Here is a 20844-nt window from a genome sequence, read left to right on the forward strand (position 1 = left end):
TACAGTGATGTCTACATGGACACCAAGTTTTAATTGATTAACCTAATATGGCCTGAGTGTCAGAGATGACCTGAAATACGATGAGACAAATTGTTAATCTCTAATTTTATTACTGTGCAAAGTATTGCTTTTCCTTGCTGTACTCATGGAAGTATGGAAGATTGATGTCCCTGTGGAAGGGGCTTTCTGCATTGGAGTAAGTGGTTGGTTAGTATATTTTACCTCTTTAATGAATTCTATTTCTTTCTCTGCTTGAAAATTCTGGTGCTGCCTCCAATTATGACTCCTCTATGACTCTAAGCAAAACATTTCTTCTTTTCTAAATTTTGTCTTAACCACTAAAGGAACAATAAATGTAAGGTTTCCAGATTATCTATCATATGTCTCTCTCATGCACAGGAATCATTTCTCAAGATCAAAAAATGACTCACAAGAGAGGCTGAATTCCTGCCTGGTCACGTGATTCAGAATCACCAGGTTTTCTGCACAAATGTGCATGAGCTTCCAACCTCTTGGAGACCCCTAGAAGGGAACCTGAACACAGTCACCTGAGAGTACAGTTATGTGTAGTGAACTTGAATAAGAAATTAATTGCAAAGACTGTCCCAAATATCAGAAGATATGTAAAATATAAAAAACAGAATTATCATATTGCCTTTAGTGTTGTTTGCCTTATTATTGTATCACTTATTGCTGTATAACAAGCATCCTAAATATGGTTTGTTATAATATGTTTATTGTTGAGTGGGATTCCATGATAGACGTTGTCCTGACCTCTGCTCAGATCTCCTGAGTGTGCATCAGCTGTGTCTCTGCATTGAGTGTTAAGGCTCATCCTTGATGTTGTGTGAGGCTGTAGGGCACCCCTGTCACCAACCAATTTATGTCCGTTTAGCTGTATATGTAGGTTAAACATCTGTTTACAAAAAAATGAGTTTATCAAATGTAGTAGCCTTAATTTAATCCTATTATTTTTATCCACATATGACACTCTGCTTTCTACCCATTAGAAGACATACTTCCAACACCTGTTAAAATGTGACTCAGCTGCTGTGTTCTAGACGTTACCATGAGATGAGACTTTTTAATATAATTTATTGGTGTATAATCACATCATATAAAGTGCACATGTTTAAAATACAGAATTTGTTATTTTAAAGGAGCCATACACAAATTGAGAATACATACTGCATAGGTCCATATACATATAATTTCAAAAGGTGCTCAAAACACTAATTCAAAAGACTATATGAACAATTATGTTCATTGCAACATTGTTTACAATAGCCAAGATTTGGAAGCAACCCAAGTGTCCATCAGTAGATGAGTGGATAAAAAAGCTAATGGTGTGGGGATTGACTGTGGCAGCAGAGGTGGGTTTGGAGGAGGAGAGAAAAGGGGGGCAAATTGTAATAACTGTAATAGAATAAACAATAATAAAAATGAATTGTTAAAAAATAAAAAAACTGAAAATATAATAACGCTGTTTTGCATTTATATAATCGAGTATTACAGAGCCATAAAAAAAGAAAATCATACTTTCTGCAACAGCATGGATGAATCTGTGTAGCATTAAGCTAAGTGAAATAAGTCAGTCAGACGAAGACCAGTACCATATGATTTTATTCACATGTGGAATCTAATGAACAAAATAAGCTGACAAGGAATACAAACAGACTCATAGTTACAGAGAAAAGATTGACACCAGGTACAGGGGAGTGAGTTTGGGGCCTGGGTGAAAATGGAGAAGGGATTAAGCAAAAACAAACAGAGAAAACCAACTCAGGGACCCAGACAACACTATGGTGCTTCCCAGAGGGCAAGGGGCTGGAGGGAGGGAGGAGAGGTAAAGAGGGGATAAATGGTGAGTGAAGGAGTCTTGACTGGGTGGTGAAAACATAATTGATATACACATAACATATAGAATTGTACACCTGGTGCCTATATAATTTTATTAACCAATGTTACCCCCATTAAATTCAATAAAAATTTTAAAATGAGTAAAGCCTATCTTAATATAATATTTTTAAAAAATAAATATGTCAGCTGAATTGCTGGGTCAAAGGGCAGTTTTTTCCATTTTTAGTTTTCTGATGAAATTCCATACTGTTTTCCACAGTGGCCTCACCAGTCTGCATTCCCACCAACAGTGTGCTAGGGTTCCCTTTTCTCTGCATCCTCTCCAACATTTGTTTGTGGATTTGTTTATACTGGCCACTCTGACTGGTGTGAGATGATACCTCATTGTGGTTTTAATTTGCATCTCTCTGATGGCTAGTGATGCTGAGCATCTTTTCATATGTCTCTGGGCCCTCTGTATGTCTTCCTTGGAGAAGTGTCTGTTCAAGTCCTTTGCCCATTTTTAATTGGGTTGTTTGTCTTCCTGGAGTGGAGTTGTGTGAGTTCTCTATATATTTTGGAGATCAGGTCCTTGTCTGAGGTATCATTAGCAAATATGTTTTCCCATACTGTTGGTTCTCTTTGTAATTTGGTGCTGTTTTCTTTAGCCATGCAGAAGCTTTTTATTTTGATGAGGTCCCATTTGTTCATTCTTTCCTTTATGTCCCTCGCTTTAGGGGGTGTGTCTGTGAGGATGTTGCTGTGTGGATATAGTTCCACCTATTATGCTAAAGAAATCTTGAGGGAAAGTTGGAGGGAATAAAAATAAAAGGAATGAATGTTTGAGTGAACACAAAATTGAGAGAATGTAAACATTTTGACATGAAGATTTAAAGGAGGACTATAATTTTAATAAGAAATTATTTTTCCTATCTTAGATCCTCAAAGGCGTCAAGGTCAGAACATTTACACTTATGCAATGGGGAATTCTGTGTACCACCTAGTGGGGCAGAATATCTCCACATGGACTTTAATTTTCACTTTTTATTTGAAGGTGGGATTTCACCATGAAATGGCTGTACCTAAGCAATGCTCACTGAATGGATTGAGAGGCTTAATAGTCATGGGGATGTTAAGTATAGCATAAGAAATATAGTCAATAATATTTTAATAACTGCATATGTTGTCATATGGTACTAGATTTATCAGGCTGATCACTTTGTATATTATATAAATGCCTAATCTCTATATTGTATATCTGAAACCAATATAATATTGTATGTCAACTCAAAATGAAAAATAAAAGAAATTTAAAATGAAAATCTTAAAATTAGTTGCTGCAAACAAGCTTTTCTTTTTCTGTTTTATTTTTCAATTACAATTGACAATCACTATTTTAAAAATTTATTTAATAGGGGGAAAATGTGAGAAGTTTTTCAGGAACAACTATAAAGGACACATAGACAAAATCAAGGTGGGGTGGGATCATGGAAGGGGGGTGGTGATGGCTGGAGTGGGGGGAGAAATGCAGACAACAGTATTTGAACAACAATAAGAAAATAGAAAATAAAATCCAGATGATTAAAAGTGTACATGTGAAAATCAGAATTTTGTGAAAAACAAACAGAAAAACAAAGCTGAGTATCATAGTTATTAAGAGGCACATACACATCAGGACTCAAAGCTACTTGGCCAAGCTGGAGAACTAGCTGTAGAGACTCAAGTTGAAATTCACTAAGGACTAAGGCAGAGTCTTGTGTTTAGGTCTAAAACATGAATTGCATTTTCATCCTTGATGAAGAGAACCAACTTGGAATGTCTTCATGTAGAAAGGGACAAAAATAGGATCTAGAAGTATTGTTTTGAACACAGGATGAATATAATCAGCAGTTTGATAAAGATAATGAAAAAAACTGACCAAAAATGGCATTTTCATTACATTTATCCATCTTCATTGCCAGCAGCAGAGCACGTACAAATGCCTCTCTGACTCCAAGCCTTCAGCTCCCTTCAACATTTACAGGAGCATTGTGATGCCCTTTCATCAGCCTGGATAATCTGAGCTAGTCTCCTTATTGTATGCCAAATGACTAACAACCTTTGTTCATCTCTTATCATAGTTACCCTGTTCCATGAGCTAACATATTCCAAAGTTCTCTGAATTAGGATGTTGAAATCTTTGAGGCCTTTATTCGGCTTACTACAAAGCCTTTTCTAGATACAAATTATTCCATGTCTCTGCGGAGCTCTAATTTAACAGAATGAAACACAGAATTTATCTTCCTCTATGGAATGAGTGGAAAATTTGTCTTTCAAAATTACATACAGAAGATTCCTGGTGGATAAGACCTAAAATACCCTCCCCTACCTCTAAGACAGGGCCATAGCCAGCTACTCAGACTGTGGTCCTCAGAACAAGAAGACCTGCAATTTCAACATCACCTGGGAGTGTGTCAGAAATGCAGTCTCTGGGCCCACTGGAGACCAGAAGTTGCATTTGAACCCCAAGGCTTGGTGACTTGTGTGCACAATGAAGTGGACAAGTACTGGTCTACAATAGGTGTTTTCACCTTGTCACTGTTGACACTTGGGGCTGGGTAATTGTATGTGTTGGGTGCTGTCCTGTGCATTGCAGGTGTTTAGCACCAGCCTGCAGACAGTGCAAACATCCCCAGGGGCAAAGTCATCTCTGTTTGAGACCAACTGGTCCAGAATCTCCAAACTGGAAGTGCCCTGACCGATTGCAATCAAAACTCTATCCCTTCCTGGTTTATACCTTTGAACACAGCAATAAATCCCTCTGTGCCCCATTTCTGCATTGGAGGAGGTAGTTTCTCAAGGTACTACCTCATAAAACCCATTTCTGTGAAACATATATTTGACAATGGTTACAAAGTGCTAAGCTGGACTATGGTGCCTGAAATCTAAATGAATCTCTTCTCTTTAATAAACATGTCATGATGAGGGTCCAAATGGCAGATGTTAGCTTGTGATATCACCATGAAATCCCTAATTATTCTGGCTGAACAACCATGAAGCCTAAGAGTACAGTGCCCACGATTTTATAGCAAAGGAACAATTATCTCCCCTTTCCTAAAGAGGAAGATGTTAATTGTCTAGGGATATCAAGAGTGCATCCCACTATAAATCAATGCTTTGAAGACCCAAAGACCAGTCAGACAAATTTCTCAGAATAAGACTTTCTGTTTTTCAATTACAGTTTACTTTTAATATCTTTCTGCATTGGTCCTAGGCATACAGCACAGCGATCAGACAATCGTAAACTTTACATAGTGTCCCCCCCACCCCTGCCATGTCCCTCCTGGTGTTTCCAGTACCCAACCGGCCTCACACATAGTTATTACAGTATTATGGACTATATTCCCTATGCTCTGCTTTACATCCCTGAGACTGGTTTGTAACTGCCAACTTGTACTTCTAACTCTCTTTACCTTTTTCTCCCAGTCATTCAACCCACTTCCCCTCTGGCAACCACAAGTCCGTTCTCTGGGTCCATGAAACCGTGTCCATTTTGTGTGTTCATTTATTTAGTTCTTTAGATTCCACATATGAGTGAAAACATATGGTATTTGACTTCTTAAGACTGGCTTATTTCACTGACCACAATGCCCTCTAGGTCCATCCACTCAGAAACTTTAACACACAGTTGGGATGAGGTGCTGGGAGCTGTAGATGTCAGGAAGCAGGGCAGTTAATGGAGAAGGACTCATCAAAACTGTACTCAGATGGCTCATTACTTAGTCTCCCAGGAAAGGAGAATCACAGGAAAACTCTCCATTCTGAGCAGACCAGTGTCCCCACGGGGAATTCTGTGCTTAGAGATTAGAATGCTGAGAAGTAAATGTGCCTAATGAGCAGACCTGGAGAGCTGTAAGTAGCTCCTGTACTGCAGCATCTCAGCATGTGCAACCTTTGGATGGAGAAATGTGGCTGTTGCTCTTGGAGACCTGAATCTGGCAGGGAGACCAATGCTTGACCACTCCTTGCCATCTTGTCTGGGACAGAGTTTTGGTCTCCATCATCCACCACCCAGGGAAGATTTTGGACTCCCACAGGGAAACCTTCTTGTCAGAGTTCCCATGCAGGTGAGTCCGAGAGCCCAACTGATGTGGCAGGAGAAGATCCAAGAGACTGGAAACCAAGAACTTGTACCTGAAATCACCTGAGAACCATTCCAACATAGCCCAGACACCAGTGATCACTGTGGTTGCTGGCTGGCTTTACTCATAAACGAATGTTTATTCATGATGCTAAAAGGCAAATGAACATTGTATTTAGAAATGCAGGTGTCTTTGTTGACAACTGAATGGTTTTAACAGAAGACAAATAAGAGAGGGAAGTGGAGGTGTGGTCGTTCCAGTAGAAGTAGAACGTAAGTTCAATGAACAGGAATAGACAGATAGGTTATTAGCTGTGGAGGAACAGGCGGTGATGTGAGGGCATTTAAACATTTTATGATGGGGCCTATTAGACTATGTCTCCCTATGGATGAGAAAGATCCGGACCAAGGAAGGCTCACAAGTACACCCTTGCAGTGGCAGTGCATGGGACGTGCATTTCACAGCATCTCCTCTCACTGCCTATTCACATGAAAAAGCTGTTACTTGGTAGGTGAAAACAAGTGTGCTGATGAGCTTCCCTTTGTGATTATTTCATTGCCTGTGAGGCTGTAAGGAAATGTGTGGGTTTGTAAACCGTTTATGATCACTACTGACATTTTGCAGGGTAAGTTTTTTGCTTTCCTTGTGTATTAATTTATTTATTTTAAATTGTAGTTGGACTACAATACTATAACTTTCACTATGTTGTCCACCTGAAAGTTCCTTGCTCTTGGATAGTGTGATCAGAGTATTTTCATTCTTTTGTTGTGTGTTTGTTTAAGTACAGTTTGTAGTCAATATGACATCAGTTTCAGGTGTACAATAGAGTGACTCACATCTGTATTCGTGGCAATGCAATCACCACACTGATTCTAGTAATCACCTGTCACTGTGTAAGCTTATCACAATATTTTTGACTACATTCCCTTATGTTATTTTTTATTGGATTCCTTCTAACCAAGAATTGGAGTTTTTTACACAAACTGTCTGTTTTCCTTTTAGTTCTTTTATGTGTGTGTACATGCACTTTTGGGGAATGTATATAGTTGATAAATTTTGTGTTGTCCAGTGTATCAGTCAGTGATACTGTGTTCTCTATGGCTTTTTCAAAAAATGTTTTTAAATTGAAGTATAATTTTTTAGTTTAAGTAATTGATTTATTAAATATTCCTTTGATAACATGGAAAATGGTCAGATATAAAGTTTTTGTAGTTCTTTTGAAAAAAAAAAGCAGTGAAAACTTCATATAACTTTGAAAATTATAAACACCAATTTGAATACTCTTACCCATAACAACTGATTGGCATGCAATGTTTTGGAATTAGAATAGACATAAAACATTATATTTTCTTCAAGTATACACCATAATATTATATTTGTAATATAATACAAAATGACCTCCGCACTAAGTGTAGTTAACCATACACAGTGACAAGTTTTTTCTTTGATAAAGACTTTGAAACTCTCTTCTCTAACAACTTTCAAATACAGCATTCAGTCTCATTAGCTTGAGTCACCATGCTGTGCTTTCCATCACATCCATTGCCTTTTTACTTTTTCTTCTCTTATCGAAAAAACTGAGTAAGATACAAGAATTCTTGTGTGTCTTTACTTGGAAAAAGAATTCTAATGAGAAATGGCATGAGGCGTGTCCTAAAGGATACCAGAATACAAACCAAATATGACATTAATTTCTTGATTCTAAAATATTAATGGTAGAAATTATGCTAGGTTACTAATGCTTGCATGAGTGAAAATGAGTCATGTACTTTTCTTATATCTTGGTAGTCAAGTGCACCATATGGAAGCAGTGAATCTGACACAAATTTCAGAGTTTCTTCTCCTGGGACTCTCAGAGGACCCAGAACTGCAGCCCCTCCTATTTGGGCTCTTCCTCTCCATGTACCTGATCACTGTGCTGGGAAACCTGCTCATCATCCTGGCCGTCAGCTCAGACTCCCACCTCCACACACCCATGTACTTCTTCCTCTCCAACCTGTCCCTGGTAGACATTGGTTTTACCTCCACCACTGTCCCAAAGATGCTGCTCAACATCCAGACAGAGAGCAAAGGCATCAGCTATGCAGGCTGCATCACCCAGATGTATTTCTTCCTATGCTTTGCCGGACTGGACAACTTCCTCCTGACTGTGATGGCCTATGACCGATTTGTGGCCATCTGTCACCCCCTGTACTACATGGTCATAATGACGCCCCAGCTCTGTGGAGTCCTGGTTTTGGTGTCCTGCATCATGAGTGCCCTGAATTCCTTGCTGCAATGCTTGATGGTGTTGCGATTGTCCTTCTGCACCGACTTGGAAATCCTCCACTTTTTTTGTGATATCAAACATATGGTGCAACTTGCCTGTTCTGACACTTTTCCTAATGATGTGGTGATATATTTTTCAGCAGGGCTGTTAGGAGGTGGTGCCCTGGCTGGGATCCTGTACTCTTACTCTATGATCGTGTCCTCCACACAGGCAATCCCATCAGCTCAGGGGAAGTATAAAGCAATTTCCACCTGTGCATCTCACCTCTTGGTTGTCTCCTTATTTTATGGTACAAGCCTAGGAGTGTATCTCAGCTCTGATGATACTCACAGCTCACATTCAAGGGCAGTCGCCTCAGTGATGTACACAGTGGTCACACCCATGCTGAATCCCTTCATCTACAGTCTCAGGAACAGGGACATAAAGGGGGCTCTGAGAAGATTAGTTGGGGTGGCAGCTATAAAAGGGACATTTGTGCTCGGGCTGAAGAAATGCACATGATTATAGGGCTCAAAGCCTCAGAGCCAGATATTTTGACTCTTTGATCAGGCTGTGGAAGTAGAAAGTACTCTCTGTTTATTTCCTCGAGTATGTGTTCCTGTGATTTCAACTTCTTTATAATATTTAAGCAAATCGCTGTTAACTTTTCAACTTTATGAGATATAACAGCTTTTTCTTTGTCATTTTTCTCCTCTCCCAAATTGATTCCCAGCCTTGGATGAAATATTTGGAAGCTCCCATTTATGTTATGGAGACTACGTGGATTTCTTAGGAACAATTTCTTTTGAAATGAAATGAACAATTTCTGAGGAATTTTTCTAGTTTCACTAAAAGAAACATCTTGAGATGTAGTACTCGATGGAATTATACTGCACTAGGTAACCAAAACCATTTATATCATTTCATAGGAGAGGAAACTAGAAGAGCACAGTTTAACACTTTTTGTACATAATTTCTTCATATCTCACTCTCATAACTGCTCTTATTGAAAATGTAGACTTCAACACATAGTGTGTTTAGTAACAGGCCATTGAGTTGTCTTCCCTCATTAGGATCCTGATTCTTATTGAGCTTGGTGTCCACATTCTTAGCATAGTCACAGGCAAAACTGACCATCAAATCATGTCTCCAATTCTAGTCGATGTGGAAACACAAACTTCAATACTTAGTTTAACATATATGTCCTGAGAGTCAAAGACGACCTTATGTATGAAGAAGCAAAATTATAAGCCGTATATTTATTACTATGTAAACTATTTTTTATGGTGTATGTTTACTTATTGATGTGTATAAGATCAGTGTCGAAGTGTGAAGGAATTTATGCTTGGGGTGAAGTATTGCTTGGTGTAATTATGTTTTCTATTGAATGATCTTCCTGCCTCCACTTGAAAACTTTCATTGCTGCCTAAAAATAAGATTCCCTCTATTTCTGTATATGACATATTTCTCCCTACTGTAAATATTATTGTAACCACTATATGTGATGTATAGATATGTCATATATATATGCAAATGGCCAAACAATTACTCATTAGAGAGCTTGCGTTCCTGTCCAGTTCTGTGACTCGGAGTTGTATGTGATGCACAAACACACATGTTCTTTCAAACTCTTCTACTTTAATGGATTCACTTTTTTAAAAAATTTTTTATTGATTCAATTCAATTACAGTTGTGTGCCTTTTCTCCCCATCCCTCCACCGCACCCCATCCACACCCCCTCCCTCCCCCACCTCCACCCTCCCCCTTGATTTTGTCCATGTGTCCTTTATAGTAGTTCCTGTAATCCCCTCTCCTCACGGTCCCCTCCGCACTCCCCCCTATCCATTGTTAGATTGTTCTTAACTTCAATGTCTCTGGTTATATTTTGTTTCCTTTCCTTTTTTTCTATTTATTATGTTCCAGTTAAGGGTGAGATCATATGGTATTTGTCCCTCACCGTCTGGCTTATTTCACTTAACATAATGCTCTCCATTTCCATCCATGCTGTTGCAAAGGGTATAAGCTCCTTCTTTCTCTCTGCTGTGTAGAATTCCATTGTGTAAATATACCATAGTTTTTGGATCCACTCGTTTGCTGATGGACACTTAGGTTGCTTCCACTACTTGGCTATTGTAAATTGTGCTGCTATGAACGTTGGGGTGCATAGGTTCTTTTGGATTGGTGTATTAGGGTTCTTAGGGTATAATCCTAGCAGCGGAATTGCTGGGTCAAAGGGTAGTTCCATTTTTAGTTTTCTGAGGAAATTCCATACTGTTTTCCACAGTGGCCTCACCAGTCTGCATTCCCATCAACAATGTGCTAGGGTTCCCTTTTCTCCCCATCCTCTCCAACATTTGTTTGTGGATTTGTTTATGTTGGCCACTCTAACTGGTGTGAGATGGTACCTCATTGTGGTTTTAATTTGCATCTCTCTGATGGCTAGTGATGCTGAGCATCTTTTCATATGTCTCTGGGCCCTCTGTATGTCTTCCTTGGAGAAGTGTCTGTTCAAGTCCTTTGCCCATTTTTAATTGGGTTGTTTGTCTTCCTGGAGTGGAGTTGTGTGAGTTCTCTATATATTTTGGAGATCAGGCCCTTGTCTGAGGTATCATTAGCAAATATGTTTTCCCATACTGTTGGTTCTCTTTGTATGTTGGTGCTGTTTTCTTTAGCCATGCAGAAGCTTTTTATTTTGATGAGGTCCCATTTGTTCATTCTTTCCTTTATGTCCCTTGCTTTAGGAGACATGTCTGTGAGGATGTTGCTGCATGGAATGTCTGAGGTTTTCCTGCCAATGTTTTCCTCTAGGACTTTTAAGGTGTTACGACTTATATTTAAGTCTTTTATCCATCTTGAATTTATTTTTGTGTATGGAGTAAGTTGGTGATCAAGTTTCATTTTTTTGCACGTAGCTGTCCAGATCTCCCAACACCATCTGTTGGAGAGGCTGTTTTTGCTCCATTTTATGTTCCTGCCTCCTTTGTCAAATATTAATTGACTGTGGAGACTTGGGTTTATTTCTGGGCTCTCTGTTCTGTTCCATTGGTCCATGTGCCTGTGTTTATGCCAGTATGAGGCTGTTTTGATTACAGTGGCCTTGTAATACAGTTTGATATCAGGTATTGTGATCCCTCCTGCTTTGTTTTTCTTTCTCAAAATTGCTGCAGCTATTCGGGGTCATTTATGGTTCCATATAAATTTCTGAAATGTTTGTTCTATATCTCTGAAATATGTCATAGGTACTTTAATAGGAATTGCATTGAATGTATAAATCGCTTTGGGTAGTATGGCCATTTTGGTGATGTTAATTCTTCCAATCCATAAGCATGGTACATGCTTCCATTTGTTTGTGTCTTCCTTAATTTCTTTCTTCAGTGTTGTGTAGTTTTCTGAGTATAGGTCTTTTACCTCCTTGGTTAGGTTTATTCCTAGGTACTTTATTTTTCTTGTTGCTATATCAAATGGGATTGTTTTCCTGATTTCTGTTTCTGCAGTTTCATTGTTGGTGTACAGGAATGCCTTTGATTTCTGAGTATTGACTTTGTATCCAGCTGTTTTGCCAAATTCATTTATTAGGTCGAGTAGTTTTTTGGTGGAGTCTTAGGATTTTCCATGTACACTCTCATGTCATCTGCAAACAAAGACAGTTTTATTTCCTCCTTTCCAATTTGGTTGCCTTTTATTGCTTTTTTTGGTCTGATCTCTGTGGCTAGGACTTCCAATACTATGTTGAATAGGAGTGGTGAGAGAGGGCATCCTTGTCTTGTTCCTGATCTTAGTGGGAAAGCTCTAAGTTTTTGTCCATTGAGTATGATGTTGGCAGTAGGTCTCTCATATATGGCCTTTATTATGTTGAGAAATGCTCCTTGTGTTCCCAGTTTGTTGAGGGTTTTTATCATAAATGGGTGCTGTACCTTATCAAATGCTTTTTCTGCATCTATTGATATGATCAAGTGTTGTTTGTCTTTTCTTTTGTTTATGTGGTGTATTATGTTTATTGATTTGCGAATATTGTACCATCCTTGCATCCCTGGGATGAATCCCACTTGGTCATGGTGTATGATCTTTTTAATGTATTGCTGGATGCGGTTTGCCAATATTTTGTTCAGGATTTTAGCATCTATGTTCATCAGCGATATTGGCCTGAAGTTTTTTTTCTTTGTGATGTCTTTATCTGGTTTTGGCATTAGGATGATGTTGGCTGAGTAAAACGAGTTTGGGAGTCTTCCATCTTCTTGGATTTTTTGAAATAATCTGTGGAGGATGGTGGTTAGCTCCCCCTTAAGTGCTCTGTAGATTTCTCCTGTGAAACCATCTAGTCTAGGGCTTTTGTGTGTCGGAAGCTTTTTGATTACTGTTTCAATTTCATCCGGCGTTACTGGTCTGTTCAGGCTTTCTGTTTCTTCTTCAATGAGTTTTGGAAGGTTGTGTTTTCCTAGAAATTTGTCCATTTCATCCAGGTTTTCAAATTTTTTGGCGTACAGTTCTTTGTAGTAATTTCTTACAATCCTTTGTATCTTGGTGGTATCCGTTGTAGTCTATCCTCTTTCATTTCTGATTGTGTTTATTTGGGTCCTCTCTCTTTTTTTCTTGATGAGCCTGCTTAAGGCCTTGTTGATTTTGTTTATCTTTGCAAAGAACCAGCTCCTGGATTTGTTGATCCTTAGAATTGTGCTTTCAGTCTCTATGTCATTTATTTCTGCTCTGATCTTGGTTATTTCCTTCCTTGTAATTGCTCTGGGTTGTCTTTGTTGTTGTTCCTTGAGTTTTTGTAGGTGTATGGTTAGGTTGTTTATTTGAGCCGTTTCTATTCTTTTTAGGTAGGCCTGTATTGCTATAAACTTCCCTCTCAGGACTGCCTTTGCTGTGTCTCATAGGTTTTGGATTGTTGTGAGTTCATTTTCGTTTGTTTCCAGAAACTTTTTGATTTCTTCCCTAATCTCATTCTTCACCCATTCATTGTTTAATAGCATGCTATTCAATCTCCATGTTTTTGATTGTTTTGGGGTTTTTTCCTTGAGATTTGTTTGTAGTTTCAGTCCCTTATGGTCAGAGAAAATGCTTGATATGATTTCAATTTTCTTGAATTTGTTGAGGCTTGTTTTGTGTCCTATCATGTGGTCTATCTTTGAAAATGTTCCATATGCATTTAAAAAGAATGTGTATTTTGCTTCTTTGGGATGAAAGGCTCTCTATATATATCAGTTAAGTCCATTTCATCTAGGGTATTGTTCAATGCCACAATATCTTTTTTCATATTTTGTTTAGAAGATCTGTCCATCTTTAACAGTGGTGTATTAAAATCCCTACCACATTTGCGTTTTTGTCAATATCTTTCTTGAAGTCCTCCAAGATTTTCTTTATGTATTTGGGTGCTCCTATGTTGGGAACATATATATTTACAATGTTTATGTCTTCTTGGTGGATTCTTCCTTTGAGTATTATGAAGTGACCTTCCGAGTCTCTCTTGATGGCCCTTCTTTGGAAGTCTATTTTGTCTGATATGAGTATTGCTACCCCTGCTTTTTTCCCCTGTCCATTTGCTTGGAATATTTGTTTCTAGCCCTTCACTTTGAGTCTGTGTAGGTGTTCTGTCCAGAGGTGGGTCTCTTGTAGGCAGCATCTGTGTGGGTCATGCTTTCTTATCCATTCAGCTATTCTATGTCTTTTGATTGGAGCATTTAATCCATTTATGTTTAAGGTTATTATTTATAGGTACTTATTCATTGCTGATTCTTTGTACCTGTGTTCTTCTCTCTTTCTCTCTTTTCTGTCCTTTCCTTAAAGCAGCCCCTTTAGCATCTCTTGCAGAGCTGGTTTGGTGGAAGTGTATTCTTTTAGACTTTTTTTTGTCTGGGAAACCCCTTATTTGGCCTTCTCTCTTGATGGAGAGCCGAGCTGGATAAAGTAGTCTTGGTTGCAGTCCTCTGGTTCTCATTACTTGGAATATCTTTTGCCATTCTCTTCTGGCTTAGAGTGTTTCCATTGAGAAGTCAGCTGCTAACCTTATTGGGACTCCCTTGTATGTTACTTCCTTTTTTCCCCTGCTGCCTTTAAGATTCTTTCTTTGTTGAACCAAGATGGCGGCATAGGTAGACACACTGCGCCTCCTCGCACAACCAGAACTGACAGAAAATCAAACGGCAAGGAAGTTGGAAACATACATCCAGACCAGTAGGAGGCGCGGAGATGGGCACCGGGGCGGAGAGGACTCGCGTGGCTGTGGCGGGACCGAGACTGGCGGAGTGTGGGACAAGCGGGGCAGGCAGTCTGACCACTAGCAGACACTGCGGCCCCACATTTGTGCACAGATAGACCCAGAGGGCTGGACTCAAGAGTGGCGGAGAATGGGGCAGGCAGAGCGGCAGGTAGCAGACCCCGCATCCCCACACTCGTGCAGAGATAAACTAGGATGAACGGCGGGGAGCGAAGCAGACCACACAACCCAGGGCTAATTGGCGGGGAAATAAAGCCTCAAACCTTCGATTGAAAACGCCCGTGGGGTTTGGGGCAGCAGCAGGAGAGAGTCCCAGCCTCACAGGAGAGGTCATTGGAGAGACCCACAGGGGCCTAGAGTGTGCACAAGCCCACCCACTCGGGAACCAGCGCCAGAGGGGCCCAGTTTGATTGTGGGTAGCCGACGGAGTGGCGAAGTCTGGTGGAGAGTGGAGCGGGCGCCATTGCTCCCTCTCGGCCCCTCCCCCACATACAGCGTCACAGTCAAGCAACCAGTGTTACCCCACCCTGGTGAACACATAAGGCTCCGCCCCTTAAAGTAACAGACACGCCAACACACACAAAAAAAGGCCCAAATGACAGAACACTTCAAAGCTCCAGAAAAAATACAACTAAGTGAGGAAGAGATAGCCAACCTATCGGATGCACAGTTCAAAACACTGGTTATCAAGACGCTCACAGAATTGGTTGAATTTGTTCGTAAACTAGATGAAAAAATGAAGTCTATGCTAAGAGGAACAAAGGAAAATGTACAGGGAACCAATAGTGATGCGACGGAAAGTGGGACTCAAATCAATGGTGTGGACCAGTAGGAAGAAAGAAACATCCAACCAGAAAAGAATGAAGAAACAAGAATTCAGAAAAATGAGGAGAGGCTTAGGAACCTCCAGGACATCTTGAAACGTTCCAACATCCGAATTATAGGGGTGCCAGAAGGAGAAGAACAAGAGCAAGAAATTGAAAACTTATTTGAACAAATAATGAAGGAGAACTTGCCCAGTCTGGCAAAGGAAATAGACTTCCAGGAAGTCCAGGAAGCTCAGAGAGTCCCAAAGAAGCTGGACCCAAGGAGGAACACACCAAGGCACATCATCATTACATTAGCCAAGATGAAACAGAAGGAGAGAATCTTAGAAGCAGCAAGAGAAAAGAACACAGTTACCTACAAAGGACTTCCCATAAGACTGTCAGCTGATTTCTCCAGAGACCTTACAGGCAAGAAGGGGCTGGAAAGAAGTATTCCAAGTCATGAAAGGCAAGGATCTACATCCAAGATTACTGTATCCAGCAAAGCTATAATTTAGAATGGAAGGGAAGATAAAGTGCTTCTTAGATAAGGTCAAGTTAAAGGAGTTCATCATCACCAAGCCATTATTTTATGAAATGTTAAAGGGACTTATCTAAGCAAAAGAAGATGAAAAATAGGAACAGTAAAAATGACAGCAAACTCACAGTTATTAACAACCACACCTAAAACCAAAACAAAAGAAAACTAAGCAATCAACTAGAACAGGAACAGAACCACAAAAATGGAGATCACATGGAGGGTTATCAATAGGGGATTGGGAGGGCGAGAGAGGGGGGAAAGGTACAGAGAATAAATAGCATAAATGATAGATGGAAAATAGACAGGGGGAGGGTAAGAATAGTGTAGGAAATGTAGAAGCCAAAGAACTTATAAGTATGACCCATGGACATGAACTATAGGGGGGGAATGTGGGAGGGAGGGGGTGGGCAGGATGGAGTTGAGTGAAGGGGTGGAAATGGGACCACTGTAATACCATAATCAATAAATATATCAAAAAAATTTAAAAAAAGATTCTTTCTTTGTCTTGGAGTTTTGCCATTTTAATTATGATTTGTCTTGCAGTGGGCTTCTTTGGGTTCCTCTGGATTGGGACTCTCTATGATTCTTGGATTTGTTACTTTTTCTCTCATCAAAATAGGGAAATTTTCCATCATTACTTTTTCAAACAGGTTTTCTATTCCTTGCTCTTCCTCTTCTCCTTCTGGTATCCCTATTATACGGATATTATTGCGTTTCATGTTGTCCTGCATTTCCCTTAACCCCTCTTCATTCTTTCTGAGCCTCTTTTCCTTTTCTTGCTCATTCTGGGTGTTTTTTTTTCTACCTTGTCCTCTTGTTCACTGATCCGATCCTCTGCTTCCTCGAGCCTGTTTTGGATTCCTTCTCCTGTGTTCTTCAGTTCAGAAATTGTATTCTTCATTTCCTCTTGGCCCTTGTTGATAGTTTCTATTTCCTTTTTCATGTTGATATAGTTTGCAGTGAGTTCATTGTAGTTTCCCTGTAGTTTTTGGTAATTCTGTGTGAGCTCATGAAGCTTCTTTATAACCCATTCCTTGAACTCATTATCTGATCGTTGACTCGCCTGTTTTTCATTTAGCATTGTTTCTGAGACTTCCTCCTTTCCTTTCATTTGGGGATTGTTTCTTTGTCTTCTCTTGTTTGTGATACTCTTCCTGTTAGCCTCTTCTTCTTAAGTTGCTCTGTTCTGACCCCCTGGGTTTTTGGTGTAAATCTCTGTGGCAGAATACCTGTGAGATTCAGTGGTATAGTCTCCTTGATCTCCCGATGTTACTGATCTTGGGCTGTGGTTTATGTTGTCTCTGTGTATGTCTTTGGTTTTTGGTTCTTGTTGGGTCTTTCTTTGGTGGATCTTTCCCACCAGCTGGTTATCTGAGGGTCAGCCTGTCCCCTACCTCTTGTTTTCTGTTGTGCATGTGTCGGCAGGTTGTGTTGGAGCTGGTTCTTCCGTGTTTACAAGGTTTTGAGGCTTTTCTCTTGCTCTTTTTAAGTTGTTTGTTCTTAGTAATTTCTTCACTATTTATTTGTATTTTCAGAGAGGTCCTGGGTTGACTTCGTGTGGTTTCCCTTTCCTTCACCTTCTTCTCTTCTTATCTGTTGGTGTTTCCTTTGTTGGTGGGTTTCCTCTTCCAGGAGGTATCCTGGTGTTCCCAGCTTCTACCCACTCTTTTTTTTATGGTAGGCTCCGGGCTATGGGTGTGCACGCAGAGCCTTCCTTGATTCGCACTCTCCTCAGTGCCTGTGGTCTCAGTTCCCTCCGAGATGAGGTGTGCACAGTCCCCTGACCGGTGGTGGGGTGGAGAGGAGACTGGAGCTGTTGCTGCAGGGGAATTCCCCAAAGAGCCACCAAGGGTCTTTTTCTTTTTGGGAAAAATCCTCCTGCTCATCCTGTGGCTCCCTCCATACAGGCAAGGGCCTGTCCTCTTACACAGCCCACCTCTCCAGCTAGGCGGAGGGCTGTTCGGGTCAGGATCACACAGGGCCCAACTTTCAACTCTCTTCAGCCAGCGCCTGCAGTCTCCCTGTGTTTACCACTTTGTCCTTATTCCCCTCCCTGCGACTTCAGGCAACCAGGTCTCTCACAGTGTTGCTCAGGCCTTGTTTGACAGGGGAGGGGGCCATTAACCTGGCTCTCTCCCAGGAGTCCTGCGGTAGGCCAGGCAGGGGCGGGCCTGGGGCTGCAGCTGCCCTGGTCCCCGTGCTGGTCGCAGGGACCTTTTTGTCCTGAAGTAATCCCCTTACTTTCCGTTTCTCAGTGTCAGCTGTACTTTTTGGTCTCCAATCTTCATAAACGCTGGGCTGCTTTTGGCTGTTTGCTTTGTTCCTCAGTAGAATGGGTAGGTGTTTCACCCAGGTGCAGAGGGAAGTTGACTCTGCTCCCACCTATCTCGCCGCCGTCTTCTCTCCCTTCTCATAATGTAATTTGATATATGGAACTATATGCCTCTAGTTTTGTTCTTTCTCAAGTTTGCTTTGGGCATTAGGGGTAACTTGTGGTACCATACGTATTAAAATTGTTTTATTAATATAAAAACTTCCAAAGGAATTTTGATATGGATTGCTTTCAACCTATAGGTTGTTTTGGGTAGTATAAACATTTAAACAGTACTGTTTCAATCCATGAACATGAGATATCTTGTCTTTTATTTGTGTCTTCTTCAACTTATTAATCAACCTCTTAGAGTTTCCAGTGTATAGATATTTCACATCCTTGGTTAAATTTATGTCTAAGTATGGGGATGGGTGGGGTGGGGGGCATGATGGGGGAGAACAGCAATAAAAAATTATAAAAAATTATGCCTTGTATTGGATGCTACTGTAAATGGGATTGGTCACTTAATTTTTTCTTCTCAATAGTTCACTGTTAGCAATAGAGACTCAACTGAATTTTTTGTGTGTGTTGATTTTGTACTCTGAAGTCATGCGGTCATCTGCAAGCAGTGTCCACGGTGTTGTGGCTGAGACGAGACTAATTCACATGACCTACTGAATCCAGTGGAGGAAAAGGGACCACAAGGCCACTCTTTCAAGGGGAGAGTGCCCTGACCCTTGCCTTGACAGGATTTTATTGCTTTTCTGGGCACATTACATTGAGGATGGTCCTCATTTACTATGCACAGGTTCACTTTAGGTGGTTACAGAAGACAAAGGAGAGGATGTTGCTAATTACTTAAAAGAGGAAGGATATTTGCAAATGTAAAGGGAAAAGTGGTTGAGCTGTTTACACTAGTCCTTGGAAGGTTTAGCATAGATTTTAGGAAGTTACTTTAAAGATATGCAATAAACATGTGCTGCCTCAATTCAGGGTGACGGAGTTTTAGCCAAAAATAAGTCTCAAAGCAGCCTAGGTACAATGCAGGCCTGATTCCCCACGGGAGAACCTACCCATGGGCGTGGGTCCTCTGTGCCGCACCTCACTTTCCAATGGCCTCTCGGAGTGGGAGCTGGGCCCACACCACCCAGAACGGTCTCCTATACTGCAGCTTTACTGAATTCACATAACCTCAGAAATAATTTCTGTAATTGAGTTTTCAGATCATTTCCAAAATAGGTACACATACCATAACTTCTGAGAATATATTTTAAAAACATAAGATTCATTTTTTAGAAATAATCCAAATGATTCCTAAAGATAACTTATAAAATGTCAGGTTTTATTCATACAAAGGCCAATCGGCTGGTTAGGAAGTGAAAGAGAGAAGTCAGGTTACAACCTAAAGAAAAATGGGGAGAGCAGTGAAGACCCAAGGAAAGTTGTGCTATAGAAACATGTAAAATTAGGAAAAATAAGAACATCAGACAAAGGAACACAGGATTTCTGGTCCTCAGTATTGTCCTCTGCTACTCAGACAGTCCTGTAACAGCTCCGCCCCTGAGAGTCCCCACCCTGATGAGGAGACCCTGCAGGGACTCCTTCATGTCCCTGTTCCTGAGACTGTAGATGAAGGGGTTCAGCATGAGGGTGACCATAGTGTACATCACTGAGGCCACCAGACTTGTCCTAGAGGAGGAAGTGGCTGCAGACCTGAAGTAGACCCCAAGGCCGCTGCCATAGAACAAGGAGACCACTAACAGGTGAGACCCACAGGTGGAGAAGGCTTTGTACTTGCCCCCAGCTGAAGAAATCCTCAGGATGGAGGAAACAATTTGATAATAAGACAAAAGGATTCCATTGAAAGGAATCACAGCCAGAAGGCCAGTTGCAAAATACACCACTATGTTATTGACGAGGATGTCCGAACAGGCAAGTTTCAGGACTTGAGGAAGATCACAGAAAAAGTGTGGGATTTCCACGTTTGTGCAGAAGGATAGCCTCAAGACGGTCAGGGTTTCCAGCAGGGAGCCCATGACACTGATGCACCAGGACCCCAGAGCCAGTAGCCCACAGAGACGAGGGTTCATGATGACTGTGTAGTGCAGGGGGTGACAGATGGCCACAAAGCGGTCATAGGCCATCACGGTCAGGAGTAAATTGTCCAAGCATCCAAACACAATGAAAAAAAATATCTGGCTGAGACATCCTGCATAGGTTATGAGTTTGTTGTGTGTCTGGATGTTCAGCAGCATCTTTGGGATGGTGGTGGAGGTGAAGCAGATGTCAGCCAAGGACAGGTTGGAGAGGAAGAAGTACATGGGCACGTGGAGGTGGGAGTCTGAGCTGATGGCCAGGATGATGAGCAGGTTCCCGGTGAATGTGACCAGGTACATGGACAGAAACAGCCCAAAGAGGAGGAACTGCGTCTCTGACTTTGCTGAAAAGCCCAGAAGGAGAAATTCTGGGGCATGTGTTTGATTGCCTGATTCCATGAGGAAGAAGTAAATGCCAGGAAAGAGAAAAAGCAACATTCACTCATCGTCATTTACAGTGTGGAAAGGTGTTTGCCCTGGATTCCAGGTTAATGAATTAATACAGTACAACCTTTTCATAATTGCATTCAGTCGGGGAATTTGAAATGCTCCTGTCCTTTCCTTTGCTGCCACTACTCTCTGGAAATGTCCCTTTATTTCCAAAACGGTTGTGTCCTTTGTAGTCAGGCCCTCAGGGCCCTACAGGATCAGCATCACCCAAGAGC

At 40.8% G+C, this 20844-nt stretch overlaps 2 protein-coding genes across 2 annotated transcripts; one reads left to right on the plus strand and one right to left on the minus strand.

Moving 5' to 3' along the window:
• Window positions 1–5764: 5764 nt before the first annotated feature.
• Window positions 5765–9160, plus strand: LOC112322341 (olfactory receptor 7A10). Its single transcript, XM_053911408.1, has 2 exons — window positions 5765–5945; window positions 7749–9160. Exon 2 carries the CDS (start codon window positions 7762–7764, stop codon window positions 8728–8730), a length of 969 nt encoding a protein of 322 aa, XP_053767383.1. The 5' UTR covers window positions 5765–5945; window positions 7749–7761; the 3' UTR covers window positions 8731–9160.
• A 10452-nt stretch (window positions 9161–19612) lies between these two features.
• LOC128779226 (olfactory receptor 7C1) lies at window positions 19613–20593 on the minus strand. Its single transcript, XM_053911234.1, has one exon. It carries the CDS (start codon window positions 20576–20578, stop codon window positions 19613–19615), a length of 966 nt encoding a protein of 321 aa, XP_053767209.1. The 5' UTR covers window positions 20579–20593.
• Between the last annotated feature and the right edge of the window lie 251 nt (window positions 20594–20844).

This window comes from Desmodus rotundus, chromosome 9 (genome assembly GCF_022682495.2).
Source record: "Desmodus rotundus isolate HL8 chromosome 9, HLdesRot8A.1, whole genome shotgun sequence".
Lineage (NCBI taxonomy): Eukaryota > Metazoa > Chordata > Mammalia > Chiroptera > Phyllostomidae > Desmodus > Desmodus rotundus.

What these genes read in the sequence shown, in the direction of transcription:
- LOC112322341 (XM_053911408.1), top strand. Translation starts at nt 7,762, where the DNA reads ATGGAAGCAGTGAATCTGACACAAATTTCAGAGTTTCTTCTCCTGGGA.
- LOC128779226 (XM_053911234.1), bottom strand. Translation starts at nt 20,578, where the DNA reads ATGGAATCAGGCAATCAAACACATGCCCCAGAATTTCTCCTTCTGGGC.